This window comes from Cotesia glomerata, linkage group LG2 (genome assembly GCF_020080835.1).
Source record: "Cotesia glomerata isolate CgM1 linkage group LG2, MPM_Cglom_v2.3, whole genome shotgun sequence".
Taxonomy (NCBI): domain Eukaryota; kingdom Metazoa; phylum Arthropoda; class Insecta; order Hymenoptera; family Braconidae; genus Cotesia; species Cotesia glomerata.
Genome location: NC_058159.1, coordinates 23,603,033 through 23,618,053, shown reverse-complemented (window position 1 = coordinate 23,618,053; position 15,021 = coordinate 23,603,033). Strand labels below are relative to the sequence as shown.

The 15,021-nt window shown below is 27.6% G+C and overlaps 3 protein-coding genes across 4 annotated transcripts; 2 read left to right on the top strand and 1 right to left on the bottom strand.

The window, feature by feature from the left end:
- The first annotated feature begins 1,353 nt into the window (after nt 1–1,353).
- LOC123259635 (5-aminolevulinate synthase, nonspecific, mitochondrial) lies at nt 1,354–4,767 on the top strand. Of its 2 annotated transcripts, none has more exons than XM_044720252.1 (4): nt 1,354–1,529; nt 2,581–2,635; nt 2,962–4,244; nt 4,337–4,767. In XM_044720252.1, exons 1-4 carry the CDS (start codon nt 1,527–1,529, stop codon nt 4,586–4,588), a joined length of 1,593 nt encoding a protein of 530 aa, XP_044576187.1. In that variant the 5' UTR covers nt 1,354–1,526; the 3' UTR covers nt 4,589–4,767. The 2 variants fall into 2 exon arrangements, with proteins under 2 accessions (XP_044576187.1, XP_044576188.1); XM_044720253.1 differs by lacking the exon at nt 1,354–1,529 and adding an exon at nt 2,352–2,487.
- Nucleotides 4,768–5,494: 727 nt separating this feature from the next.
- Nucleotides 5,495–6,477, top strand: LOC123259654 (BLOC-1-related complex subunit 5). The gene has a single exon (XM_044720288.1). The coding sequence runs from the start codon at nt 5,630–5,632 to the stop codon at nt 6,446–6,448; it is 819 nt and encodes a 272-aa protein (XP_044576223.1). The 5' UTR covers nt 5,495–5,629; the 3' UTR covers nt 6,449–6,477.
- Nucleotides 6,478–6,610: 133 nt separating this feature from the next.
- Nucleotides 6,611–8,133, bottom strand: LOC123259653 (coiled-coil domain-containing protein 137). Its single transcript, XM_044720287.1, has 3 exons — nt 7,848–8,133; nt 6,921–7,563; nt 6,611–6,841 (listed from the first exon to the last, which is right to left on the bottom strand). Exons 1-3 carry the CDS (start codon nt 7,922–7,924, stop codon nt 6,638–6,640), a joined length of 924 nt encoding a protein of 307 aa, XP_044576222.1. The 5' UTR covers nt 7,925–8,133; the 3' UTR covers nt 6,611–6,637.
- Nucleotides 8,134–15,021: the final 6,888 nt, after the last annotated feature.

The following is a 15,021-nucleotide window of genomic DNA, read 5'->3' as shown; positions in this document are numbered from 1 at the left end:
TCAAGTTATTGTTTCTTTGATATAAGTAAACTGTGTTTTGCTGAAAAAGATCAAACTTTTATTTAATTTTCTAACAAACTCATTTTAACAACATGCAAATTTCTAGCATCAAATAAATTCATAAATAATAATAAAAACATCGATCGTTTGATCATTTTATTAATTTTTCAATCAGTTTTGCGATCATATTTTTTCTAAAAGTTTCTATAAATATTACGAGGTTCAATCCCATTTACTCAAAATAATCTATAACACCAAATTGTAATAAAACGAAAATTTTTAGCATTATTTAGAATCCTAGAAGAAAAAAAACGAAATAACATGCATTTCTTTAAAAATTTAAAATAACCTTAAGAAATTGATTTTAAATAAACTTTAATTATATAAGTAAAACAAGGAACATTTAACTTGCATGAAAATTAAATTAGCCGACACTCAAAAATTTTTGACTTTTTTCTTTAAATTAAAAATTAGAACTAAAAAACTATTTTTAAAAAATCCCACGGATAATTTTTAAAATTTTCTACAAATGAAAATTTTTGTTTTAATTTTTTAAAAATTATTTTTCAATAAAATAAATTATCAAAATTTTTAAATGTCGGCTATTTTAATTTTCATTTAACTTGCTTATTATGTATTTATATTATGTATTTGAATAAGAAAAAATTAAAAAAAATTTATTCTTTGAATTGAATTTCAAATAGTATTTATGTTGTCACGCATGCGTAGTTTATCCTTAATAATACTGACATCCAACAATTGAAGTAAGAACTTGAAACCATTATTTTCATGTTCTCAGATGGTAATATCATAAACTATAAGCACATGTTTTTTTTATAGGTAATGAAGATCTCAAATAAAAAAAAAAAAAAAACCATTTGACGTGAACTTGAAAATAAAAATTCCATGAAGCAGTTTTCTCAATCGTAATTATTTGAATTAATTTACTCTTTTAAATTTTACAGATCAATTTTTTTTATTTAAAAAAAAGTAAGTATGCTATATTATATGATTTGAAAGTAAAAAAAAAAGAATGTAATAAAATAAATGTTTTTTTAATAATTTACAAATTGTTAATGGCACTTCGGCTGCTTGTTAGCACAGGAAATTAAAAAGTAAATTACAGACTGAAATTTACTTATGTAAATGACGCATGACATGCGTGCATGAATAATTGTCACCCAAGCATAAGCCACTTAGATTATTATTAATTCATATTGTTTCGTATTTGTTAATTTTATAATTTTGAAATGATATTGAATATTTAATTAGCCCGGATCACGAATGTCGTTTGCAAGTGAGTATATATTTATCCGTTGTGATTACTTTCTATATAAGTTGATCAAACCCTCTCTTCCGCTCGATTTGAATAATCGCATTCGAATTGCATTCACCAAAGGTAGTGTGGTTGAAAGTATACAAGAAATCAGTAGTGATTGATTCGCCAAACAGTACAATAAATCAAATTTATTATATAACATTATTAATATTATTTGGATATATATTTAAATTATTCGCCTATCAAAATGGTAATTTTTTTATTTCATTTTAATTTTCAATTATATTAAATTTGAATATCAATTTTTTTTGTGTAATTCATAAAATAATATTGGTATTTTTAAATTAATAATTGCAATGTCACCTCATTGATCAGATCATTTTAATTTATTATTATTATTATTATTATTATTATTATTATTATTATTATTATTATTATTATTATTATTATTATTATTATTATTATTATTATTATTATTATTATTATTATTATTATTATTATTGTTGTTGTTGTTATTGATAAGTCTAGATTATAAATAAATTATTCTAAAGCTTGATTTTATTAAAATTAATTTGTTTAATTTAAAACTGAGTGTGAAATTAACAGACAACTAATTCTTGAAAATTTTTAAGTAATTTTGAATTCAATGATTGGAAAAATAAATCTAAAAAATTGCTTAGAAATAGTTTTTAAAAAAACTTTCTAATTGGATTTTTTTATAATATTATTTTTAATGTAAGTAAATAAATTATGAACTTATAAAAACTTGCCGGACGTCTACTACAACAATATTCGTAATTGATAAGTTACTATTTTTAAAAGGTTATTAATAATTGTAACCTATCAAAATTAACTTTAAAATTAAGAACTTAATTTAAAAAAAAAGTTTATAATTTATGTTATTCAACAAGCAAAAAATTGCTGTTTAAAAAAAAATTGCATATTAAATTAATGCACCGTAATGATGGCTCAGCTAAAATCAAGCTATATTGCTAGAGAAATATTTGAATAATAATGTCGATTTATGAAATAATCGATCTCTCGAATGACCGCATAGTCAATGTTTTTACCTTGAGACTTGAGTAGTACAATGAAGATACATACCTACATGTGTATATAAACTGAAAGACGTTTTAAGCAACAAACACCTGACTATACTCTCCAATCTTTACCTGACATCATAGTTAAAGAGACGTGAACAGTTGGCCGTAAGCCATTAACCTGACCTCAATAAAATAATTAATTAAACAACAATTAAATATCAAAATATATATATAGATATATTTTTCTTCGAATTTCAGTTGATACGTCAAGGATTCGTTCAAGTAACTTATCATTTAGCAGGCGCTGTAAAAGGTAAATTAATTTTCAATTATTATACACATAAAAACCATAAACAGTTTGACTTTCATTTTTACCTTACTTTCTCTTAGATATTATCCAGCTGTAGTTAGACCTCATTCTTTATTATTTTGCAATTATACAATACTTATATATGGATTAATACTTATGATGGACCTATCATCTTAGTATCCCTGATAAAAAAAAAAATATTAAGACAAAGAAAAAAGTAGTGGTTTTCTAGTCAATACAATACTTTTCAATACTTTTTTCTTTGTCTCAATACTTTTTTTTATTCAGGGATTATAATAATTCATTATTTAATCGAAAACTATTTTTAGGCAAAGCTGACGTAATGCCGTGCCCGTTTTTAACACGTCTATCCGCTAATTACGTACGTAATTATAGCGCATCATTGATAACTAATTACCGACAGTACTGTCCAGTTATGTCGAGATTGTCAAGCACATTAGCGGACACTGAAATTGAAACTGGCAAGGTTAAAACAGCAATTAAGCAATGCCCATTCCTTTTAAAAGAACCTGATGCAGTAAAAGAAGCAAGTTCAGTGGTTGAAGAGGACATCATTAGCTTAGGTGATCCTAAAAATGAAGAAAAGTCATTTCCTTATGAAGAATATTTTCATGAGCAAATAGTTAAGAAAAAGAAGGACCATTCTTACCGAGTATTCAAGAAAGTAAATCGTCTTGCTCAAGAGTTTCCTACAGCGATGGAGTACTCTTGGGGTGAAAAACCAATAACTGTTTGGTGTTCAAACGATTATTTAGGAATGTCCCGTCATCCAGAGGTTACAGGGTCTGTGCGTAAAGCATTGGATAAATTTGGAGCCGGTGCCGGTGGTACGAGAAATATTTCCGGTAATTCAATGGGTCATGAAATGTTGGAGAAACGACTTGCTGATTTGCATCAAAAAGATGCTGGTCTTCTTTTTACCTCGTGCTTTGTAGCTAATGATTCAACACTATTTACTTTAGCTAAAAGTCTACCAGGTTGCCATATATTTTCAGATTCTGGTAATCACGCTTCCATGATACAAGGTATTAAAAATAGTGGTGTTCCTAAGCATATATTTCGACATAACGACGTAAGACATCTTGAAGAAATGTTGTCTAGTATTGATCGTTCATTGCCTAAAATAGTAGCATTTGAAACAGTACATTCCATGGATGGAAGTATATGTCCATTGGAAGAGATGTGTGATATTGCTAAAAAGTATGGAGCTATAACATTTATTGATGAAGTACATGCTGTTGGGCTGTATGGTTACTCTGGTGCTGGCATCGGAGAACGTGACCGGGTGCTTCATAAAATGGATATAATATCGGGTACACTGGGTAAAGCTTTTGGGAATGTTGGTGGCTATATTGTAGGCTCCTCTACGCTTATTGATATGATAAGAAGTTATGCTGCTGGATTTATTTTTACAACTTCACTGCCTCCTACGGTTCTCTATGGCGCGCTGACTGCTATTGAAATTTTAGCATCTGATGAAGGTAGAGCTCTCAGAGAAATGCAGCAACAAAACGTCGCTTATTTGAAATCAATGCTTACTTCTGCTGGTCTTCCTCTACAACAATCACCGTCTCATATTATTCCAGTTAAGGTAATTTATGGTTTTAGAAAATTTTTCTTTGTAATTATTATTATAAATGACTTGTACTTCATATTGAAAAAAAAATTTTTTTTTTGACTCAGGTTGGAGATCCACTAGTCTGTAGTCAAATAGCTGATGCACTGCTGAAAAATAAAGGGCATTATATTCAAGCTATTAATTATCCAACTGTTGCAAAGGGTGAAGAAAAACTACGGATCGCACCTACACCGAAACATTCACCAGCAATGATTGATAAATTCGTACAAGACCTACTTGACGTTTTTAATGAACTCAATGTATCTAAATTGCCACGTAGCTCTGAACATTTTGTCCAAGCTATAAAAGTTCATTAATGTTTGTATAGACTATTATAGGCAAATCGTACAAATGGTACAAAAAAATAGTATAAATATGAAAATTATATTTATGGTGATGATTTTAAAAATTGTTCAATTTTGAATGCATTACAGCATTCATTACGTGTAATATGTACGATTGTTAAAATATATACATTGTTCGGGTCTAATGGTAATTCTATTGGCTATATAAGTGTCATATCACTTAATTATTCATTTGCATTTTTTAAAAATATTCTCTCATTTATATTTAACAAACATGACGCAATTGGTTATAATTAAAAGTAATATTTTACATATGGAAATTTATTTCTTTCATATTTTTTTTTATTTAATTTATTATTATTTAAAAATATAATTTTCAAAATAAAATAACACTGTAATGGAAACTTTTTAAGAATATAAAAATATCCATTTCAGTTATATTGACAAAATTGATAAAAGAACTTTTTCATTTAAAAAAACATTACCTTAAATCAATAATTATTGTTTCTAGTTAAAGACGTCAATAAAAAATATTATCTCGATTATTATTATGATGACCTATTCAAAAATTATTCTTTGCTTTGTAATTAAAAAAAAATATCAATGTGCGTGCGCATGTAATGAGAACGTGCGCATGCGTACAAATATGAAAAATTTATTTAGAGTACTCAGGTGAATTATAAAAATTACCCAACCTAAGATTGTATTTCATTTGAATAAAAAAAAAAACAAAGTTATAGTTAATCATTACGTTTAATTAAGAAAAACATAACATTCTCATCGCTGTTAACTCCAAAATAAAATTTATAATCAATATTTGTTTAAGTAAAAGTAAGTTTAAAAATTAAGTTACAATAATATAATGTAATTAAAAACATTCTAATCGAAATTTCATTTGCAGATTTGAATATTCAAATAATAATTATACTAATTTTTCAAGTATTTCTTATAAAAAAAAAAAAAAAAAATAAGTACGCATTGACGTATTTTTTTGCTCCGCATTGCAACTTAAATAATATTACTGTCAGTGTGAAGGAAGATAAAAATAAAAAAATGGGCTCAGAACAAAGTTCACAAGGAGCTCATGGAACTGGACGATTTGGAGGACAATCTCGAGGACAACTGAGACGTGGTAAAAGTGTACCCAGCCGTGAGCATTTACCTGATGACACAACGCCACGTTCATCGAGTCCAGGACCTAGTATTTGTTCTGATTCGGATCTGCCTTACATATCTTATACTGTTAATCAACCGATTGGTGACTCTCCAAAGATATCAAATAAACCATCGCTAATAAGAGGAAAAAGTTTTGGAAGCTCAGAAGTAACAAGACGTAAATCTAGTTTAGGTTTGAGAAAAACTGCCGTTAATTCGGTGAAGTCAACGTCAACAACAGCACACAATATTGTCGTTGTAAAACCAGCCATAACTGATCCTGATACAGATAAGGATCCAGACTTAGTTAAATTACAAAGTATACCAATGTTTCTACCAATAATGCGTGGTACACTTAATTTACCACCAGGAGTACGTGATCCTGAAATATTGGAACGACTTGATCCTGTAGGATTATATAATTTATGTGCTAGATATCAACATCATTTAAATGCAAATGCGCAAATGATTGCTAATGAACAAAATTCACTCTGTGTTAATATTGACATTGAAATAAATAAAATAATGACACAAGCAGTTGAACGGCAAAAAAAATTTGCCAAATTTGCAGAACACATGAACAAAGTTCATGAACTTAGTAAACAATTAACCAAGTGCCATATGCAATTAAATCAAACATTAGAAAGTCTCGAGACACTCAATAATTTATTACCTATCAAAGATCGTTTGGAACCTTTTGTTTGGACAACTGGATAATAAAATATATTAAATATTATTTTACGCTACTCACCTTCTTATTTATTTTCTTTTATTAACTATCCTCTTAATATAATTTTAAATGAAACGTCAATTTTGTTATTAACAAGCTTGCTATTGGAAATAATCTACTGAGGTAAAATAAAACGAAAAATTCCCAAAATTTTTGTATAATTACTGTTATTATTCTTATAACGAAGGTATGCCAGAGGATTTATTACGAGTTTTAAGTAATTTATAGGCTTCGATTACTTCACTTTGATGCTTTTCAAGAATCCTTCTCTCGGCAGAAGGTAGATTTTTTCGTTTACCTGTTTTATCTATCGACTTAGGCTGCGCTTTAACATTTTTATTATTAAGTAATGAATGTAAAAGTAATTCTTTCTTGGCGGGCTATAAAAAAAGGAAAAAAAATATTCAGTATTAATGTAATATTTAAAAAATAAAGAATTTTAATTTATCCACTAATCACCTTAACTATTTTATCTGCTTTGGAAGGTTTTACATTCAATTCTGGCGGAGCATGAGCAACTTCACCGAATTCAACTTTATCTTTGTAAATATTAAAATCATCAGAATTATTACTCAATTTTTTCGCTTTCTTTTCTTGTAGTTTAAGCTTACGTTTTTGAACTTTAGTTAATTTAGGTTCTGTTATCGATTTAACTTTTTTTTTCTTTCCAATATTTTTATGCTTCATTTTAAGCCTAAGTAACTCATCAATCTCGTCTTTTGGTTTTTTTTGTAAGCCTTCAGGTCTACCAGTCTCTGAATTTCTAACTATTTGCACATTAAATTTATTTTCAAACTCCGCTTCCTTTAAATAATTTATTGTCTCGCCATTAACACGATGCAAAAATTTATAATCTGGTTCACCAGGCCTTTGGCTAAAAACTGGGACTACTTTTTCAGGTTTAGCTTTTGGATCCAATATTTGTCTATTACTTTCTAAACCCACTGTTATCAATTTATTTTTCTTTTCTTTATTACTTTTTTCTCCAGATAATTTTTTTCGATTTTTCATGCTATTTTTCAAGTTTATCATTCGTTCTAAACTTTTTGGTATCGGCTGATCTTCAACATTAGTTGGTGGAGCATCAACTTTATCTTTAATTCTGCAAAGAATCATTAATTAAATATTAATTAAATAAATAATTGATTATAAAAAAATAAATACATGATATTAAAACTAGCTGACATTCAACAACTTTTATTTATTTTTATCAATTAAATTACAATCAAAAAAATACTTACTATAAATTCAAGTAAAAATTCTTTCTTTTAATTTTTTTGTAATAGTTTTTTCAATAACAAAAAAACTACAAAAATTTTTAAATGTCGGCTAATTTAATTTTCATAACAAATACAAGTAAATGTCTTAGTAAAATTTTTCTCATACTCAGCCCATCGTTTTGCACGTTGCTTTTCCGGATCCTTAGTACCTTTGTGTTTTTTTCCTGGAATTTTTCTACCCATAATATTATAATAAAAATTTTTTTAACTGTAACAACAATGACCACGTGTTACACAATGACACACTGTTAATTATAGGTTATACACTGAGTTGCTCTTAGATAAACAAAAATATTTATATTTATACTTATTTAAAGTTCAATTTAGAAAAATAAACTATAGGTGACACTGTAACCTACATAAAAAATAATTCAAAATTAACAACGTAATCCAAAGCTTTTCTGCGTTTTTTTAGTTTTTTTTTCCACAATAAAAGAGGAATAAGTAATTAAAATTTTCAAGAATAGAGATAAGGTGCTGCCATCAATATCGAAAAATTTTAACTAAAAAATGACAAGAAAATATCAGCTGTTTATGAGTGCAAACTATTAATATTATTTAGTTAAGTTGAAAAGCATCAACAATAAACAATAAAACAATTAAATTAAGGATTATGTGGCAGCATAGTGTTTATTGTAAATAGTTTATAGCAACAGACTGTTGTTGTTTTGATCAGAAGTGATCTTATTATTGACATTAGTTTGTGCAATAAAAGTAAGTTATAAATAATGATAATCTAGAGTATAAAGTCATAGACTATAATTATTTATTTAGACAATGGATAATTTTGATACTACTATTGACTAAGTGATTGTAAAATGTCAAAAGTATCACGAATTATGACGTTTATTATAGAAAATAATAGTGGATGCTGTTGGAAAATATTTATAAGTAAGAAAAAGTTCAGTACTAATTATACTGTCAATGACAGTGATAAAAATAAATTAATAAAAAGACCTATGGTTACTGAACAAGATATAAATCCTGATTCAGTTGAGAGCGTCGATAATAATTCATCAAATCCAACTGACCAAGCCGTTGACTTTGTTGAACCGGTTAATTGTTGTATGTCTGGATGTACAAACTGCGTTTGGATACAATACGCTGAGAAATTAAGTGAAACTTTAACTAACAGCAGTGATGATGTACAGAAAATAATTATGGAAAAAGTTTCGGATTCAAATATGCGTGCTTTTTTATCTATGGAATTAAGATTACGCAATATTATTAAATAATCATTAATCACTGTTAAGTAATCAGTTCTGCTGACGGATTATTTCTGCTGTTGTTATATTGTATAAATATTTTTTTAGACTAATGTAAATAATTGTCTAAAGTATATTGTAGATAAGTAATTATATAATCAAATAAATTATTATAAGCAATTGAAATAGTTTGCTTCAACATCTCCAAATTTCCAAGTTAGTAATCAACAAATCAAGATTATTGTAAAACTTAATGATAATTAATAATTAAGAGCATGTAGGACAGAGAATATTCAAATTTTGGACAAAATACTGAGACGCTTTTTGACCAAGTCATTTTTAAATAAAAAATCATTAAACTTGGCAGGAGTATGTTAATAATAGTCTTTCGTAAATTGATTCTTTTATTTTTAAATTTAATCATTGAAAAAAAAAAAATAACAAAATGATAAATAAATAGGTAGAGTTCGCGCGTAAAACTGCCTTATCTCCAGGCCCATCACATATTCAAGTAAATAAACTTTACTATAAGGAAATTACTAATAAACTTACAACCAATATAATCTTCGAGATTGATTTATTTTTTTGGTTAATCTTTACTTTAGTTTAGATTACTTATAAGACAGAATTATTAAAATGCAGCTAGGTTTGGATAGAAAACTAATTATCAACAAAAAATTTAATTTACTATAGTAAATAAACTATAGTTTAATTTTTTTTAATAGTGTTTGGAGTATTGACAGTCAGCCTGATAACCTCCAGTACATTTTTATGTGTTTCAAATAAACAATCCGATATATTCACCCTGATAGCCATCTTACCTATAACTTACTGCCAATCTACGTCCGCAATTTGAAGCAAACTTGACGGAAAGAGTTGGCAAAGCGAGCGATTACCTATTAGTTACCTATAACTTACTCTGCAAATAGACGTCAAAACTTACTGTACAAGTATTTCCGTCAAATTATAGTAAAGTTGAAAGGAAATTTAACACCGTAACCAATTTGGCACCGAATATTAATTTTTTTTCAAAAACTAAATGCCAAAAAATTGCTCATGAATTGCTCTTTCGATATAAACAATTGCTCCGCTGCTATAATTAATAATTAATTAATTAATCGTAATTAAAAAATCAAAATTTAATTCCCGATTATTTCTAATTGTGAAGACTTATGTTAATTGTAATAAGTGCCAAAAAATTGCTCATCCTTTTTTCTATTGGAAATGATAGTTATTTTTTTCGTAAAATCGTTTTTAATTAATTAATACTATAAATACTTATATTGCACCTTTAAACCTGCGAATGACAATTGTGACGTCATCGTCGCGACAATTTGAAATTACAGTAAATTTTCTTTCTTGAAATATCTTATACTAATAAAGAAAGTCAGTTTTGTTTCTCCTATCCCGCATGGAAAAATATATATGCAAAAAATATATTTTCACATATATGTTTTTTGCGCTAAATATATGTTCACATATATGCGTGCATATAAATGCAATATATATGTCTAGAGATACACAGAAAATAATTTAACTTGAATCAAGAAAATAATTTTGAAGAATTTAACTTTCTTGATTTGAGTAAAAAAATTCTCAAACTTAGAATTTTTTTTTTCAGTGTATGACATATATGTCTACATATATGTAAGCATGTATCTCTGCATATATGTCAGCATCTATGTGAAAAATATATGTTAACATATTTTTTTTTTGCGTAAATATATGCGGCATATATATTATATATGCGACATATATTTTTGACATATATATTTCTCCATGCGGGATTCAATATTGACTCGAAAAAGGTCCGCATGTTAAAAAAATATTAGTAACTAATTTTACAAATTGCTAATTAAATAATTAACTTTTTTAGGATTATTTGTTTATGAAATCAAAAAAAATAATTTTATCTATACAGGTCAATTCTTTATTTTTATTTCATTTCACCATAATTTAGTTTTTATAATATAATAGATATTATCAAATTAAAACATAAAATAACAATGAAATTTTAATATTAGTTGATTTAGAATTACAAGGGTTAGATTTTGAAACAAAGTCATCAATTTTTACCCAATTATTGTTGATCGATCTTGTATAAGCTACATAATGACCGACTTTATTCAAATATACTGGTGGGATAAACTCTACTACACCAAATAATAAGTAATTTTTGTCAACTATCTTTAATTTTGTTGGAATACTACGTAAAGTCTCGGTTAAACGTTGATGAAGTTTTGAAAGAGAAGTCAAAGGTATATAAAAATGACTTATGTCTAAGCTTAAAAATACATTATATAGTAAAAGTAGATTTTTGGACAGAGTTTTGTGAGCACGACCTGCAGTAAAGGGATGATTCTATCTTTAATGCATCTGAAACACTGTCCTGTAATTCAATAATCCAATAACTTCAGCATCATAAAAATAATTATTCTTTCATAATTAAATATTGAGCCTAAATAGAATAACCATAAAAAGTTTGTTTACATGGACATATACGAAAGTAACTTAATACATTACTATAGCTTGTCCTCATAAGCAGGACAATCAAATTGTCGCGACGATGACGTCACAATTGTCATTCGCAGGTTTAAAGATGCAATATAATTATTTATAGTATTATTATTATGCTTTACTTGTATACCTCTCGATTTTTACAAGGCTGATTCCTCTTTTTCTCCTAGCTCTACGCTTTTTCTATTTCTCATATTGGACTCAGCAAGTCCCACCCGACACTTCATTTCTACGTTTAATTTTTGCGGCTGTGGACCGACTTGTGCTTTCTGTACCGTATTCACCCTGAACCTCAACTTCTCAGGCTGTTGGAACAGAATCATGGGGAAACCACAGAGGAAACCCATGATAGTACAGTCGGAGCTGGGCTAAGTCTACAGTGATTGATAAGAAACTCTTCTTTATCGACCACAGGAGCATTAGGCCCCTCTTCTAGTGTGCAGAGATCCCTCGCGCTAGCCAACGCTGACTAAAGTGGTCATCCATTCAAGTTGTTGCTTAAATGTGTGATCGCCCAAGTCAGACGTGTGCCGCCCAGCTATCTCTGCCACTTCCAGAAGCTGGCAACGTAACCTAACGCACATATTTTTAATTATAATCATTGAAAAATATTGGTGCGTGCTGGGATCGAACCCGGGTCCCACTCTTTCGAAAAGCGAGCACCGAGCCGACCAGGCCATTGCCAGCCTTCTAATTATTTATAGTATTAATTAATTAAAAACGATTTTACGCACAAAATAACTATCATTCCCAATAGAAAAAACGATGAGCAATTTTTTGGCACTTATTACAATTAACATAAGTCCTCACAATTAGAGATAATCGGGAATTAAATTTTGATTTTTTAATTACGATTAATTAATAAAGTATTAATTATAGCAGCGGAGCAATTGTTTATATCGAAAGAGCAATTCATGAGCAATTTTTTGGCATTTAGTTTTTGAAAAAAAATCAATATTCGGCGCCAAATTGGTTACGGTAAATTTAACTACAAGTTTGATTGTTAACTTGTATCAACAGACTCGATAGAGTCTGGCGCCAAGTTCCGTTCTCAAGCCAGACTACCGAGTGTGTATATACCGTAAGCAGAACGGTTTTTTGAGGTTACAAATATTTTTTCAAACTTATTTTGATTTTTTTTTTATATGATATTTTATAATAGTAGTTCATGCTTTTTATTACGCGTATTACTTGATTATTATCAATTATCTTTATAATTTCTATTTAAAATTACTAAAAATAATCAGCACAAACTATAGCGACCCAGATTTTTAGATTTTAACTTTTTTCTTATGTAAAAAGCGGACGGCCAGCGACTAAATAATATAAGAATGCATGCCAATCTTATAATAGATGGGAAACTACAGTGAAAAAAAGATATTTGACAGCTTGCAATTACACACGCTAGGCGGCGCAAGAATAACTTTTACATGAACTATAGCTTAAAGGGGATAGTTTGCCACCGGAAATGTATTAAATTAAAATTGTCAATTTTTATTATAATTACAAAAAATACTGAAATCCGAGCAAAAAACAGTTTCACTGTAAAAAAATCGCGCAAGTCCACGTTCATAAGACTATTAAGAAAAAAAAATTTTATTTCTTTACAAAAAGATATAAAATAAAAAATTAAAAAATCCAAGATACCGATATGGTTGTATATGATTTTCGGAAATTAAAAAAAATTTTTTTGTAAATTTAAAAATTAAAAGAAACCAATTTTGGAACGTACTTGGTGTGCATGATTGTGTACTTTAATTTTTTTTAAAAGTCCTAGTAGATAGATTTTAGGAATTTCATAAAAAGTGAAATATTTTGTAACCACGCACACTAAATACGTTCCAAAATTGTTTCTTTTAATGTTTAAATTTACAAAAAAATTTTTTTTAATTTCCGAAAATCATATACAACCATATCGGTATCTTGGATTTTTTAATTTTTTATTTTATATCTTTTTGTAAAAAAATAAAATTTTTTTTTCTTAATAGTCTTATGAACGTGGACTTGGCGCGATTTTTTTACAGTGAAACTGTTTTTTGCTCGGATTCAAGTTGCGGCCGTAGATTTCCGTCAATTTGCTTACAACTGTTGTTGAGTGAAGAATTACCGCCAATAATGTATAAATTAACCGTAACTGCTGGAAGTCAACACTTACTGAGAAAGCGCTGGCTATCAGGGCAATTGGAATTTTTATCACTAGTCCAGACTGAATTACCGACAACAGACTATACTACATGCTATTAAACGTAGATCTATTTAAATTTGATTATCGCAAACAGCTTTTTTTTGATACGCGAATTCTACAATGGTAAAATTTTATTTTATTTATGAAAAATAATTTTTATTTTTCTTTTTGAAAGTACTAAAAAAATAAATTTACAATGCTCCTTTCCTAAGATATAACAGGTTATATTTTTTTCTCTTGTTAGTAACCAAAGAAGAAATTGAGACACAGCTAAAATATTTTAGGGAGCACTGTACTCTAATTTATTGAGATTAAATATTCTCTTGTAAATGGCAATTTAAAATGGTTATTATCGAAAAAAAAAATTTTTTTCACTCCTTTAAGAAGTATCAACTTTAGTAAGTTGAAATTAAAAAAAAATTATTTTTAATTTTTTTTACAAATAATCATTGAAACAACTAAATAAATTTTTGTCGGAAATTTCAAAAAAAATTTACAATTCAACGTTATTTTCAAAGTTTAAAATTCTTATTTCGAGAATAAATTAAGTAACATAAATTGACATTTCGTTGTTGAGTATTTTTAAATACTTACAATTAAAAAGTTTCTATCCACATTTGTTTTCATTAAACGGGTTAATTCAATTTTAGTTATTTATTTTTTTGTTTGGTATTTATTTAAAATTAATAAATATTATCAAACTCAAGATGAAATGTAGCCTAATAACTACTTTTTTTCATGACATAATATATGGATCTATGTAATATTTTTTTTTTAATTTTAGAGAAAAGGACTAGATAGTCGGGAGTAGGAATTGAACTGTTTTTAACAAGTTATTTATTATGTAGTTCAAAGTTTAATAGTAAAATTAACATGAATAAATTAATTAAGTTTATATTTTCATAAAATATTAATTTAGATTAGATCAATAAATAATAACATTTTTCATTAATTAAATACAATACCATTAATTACACCGGCACACAAAAAAAAAAAAGTTGTCTGTACTTGGGACGCGCCACATATATTCCCATGTAATTTGACCCGCTGAACCCGAATTTGAGGTCCGTTTGGCCCCTACACCCTAGGATTTTGAGAAAACTGTAAAAAACCGAAAAAAAACGGGAAAATTGGGGTTTTGGTGATTGAAAAATTTTTTTAGATTCTAACTATGCATGATTTTCATGTATTTCGATCTGCTTTATACTTATCTGAAGTGTACTCAGACCAGCAGCCATTAAAAGTCTAAGTAAATCCCGAAAAACCCATGAAAATTGCGAAAAAAAACAAAAAATTCCCAATATTGTGATAAAAAAAAATGTATTGAGCTAAATATATGATGATTTTCATGTAGGTTTATCGACGACATATAA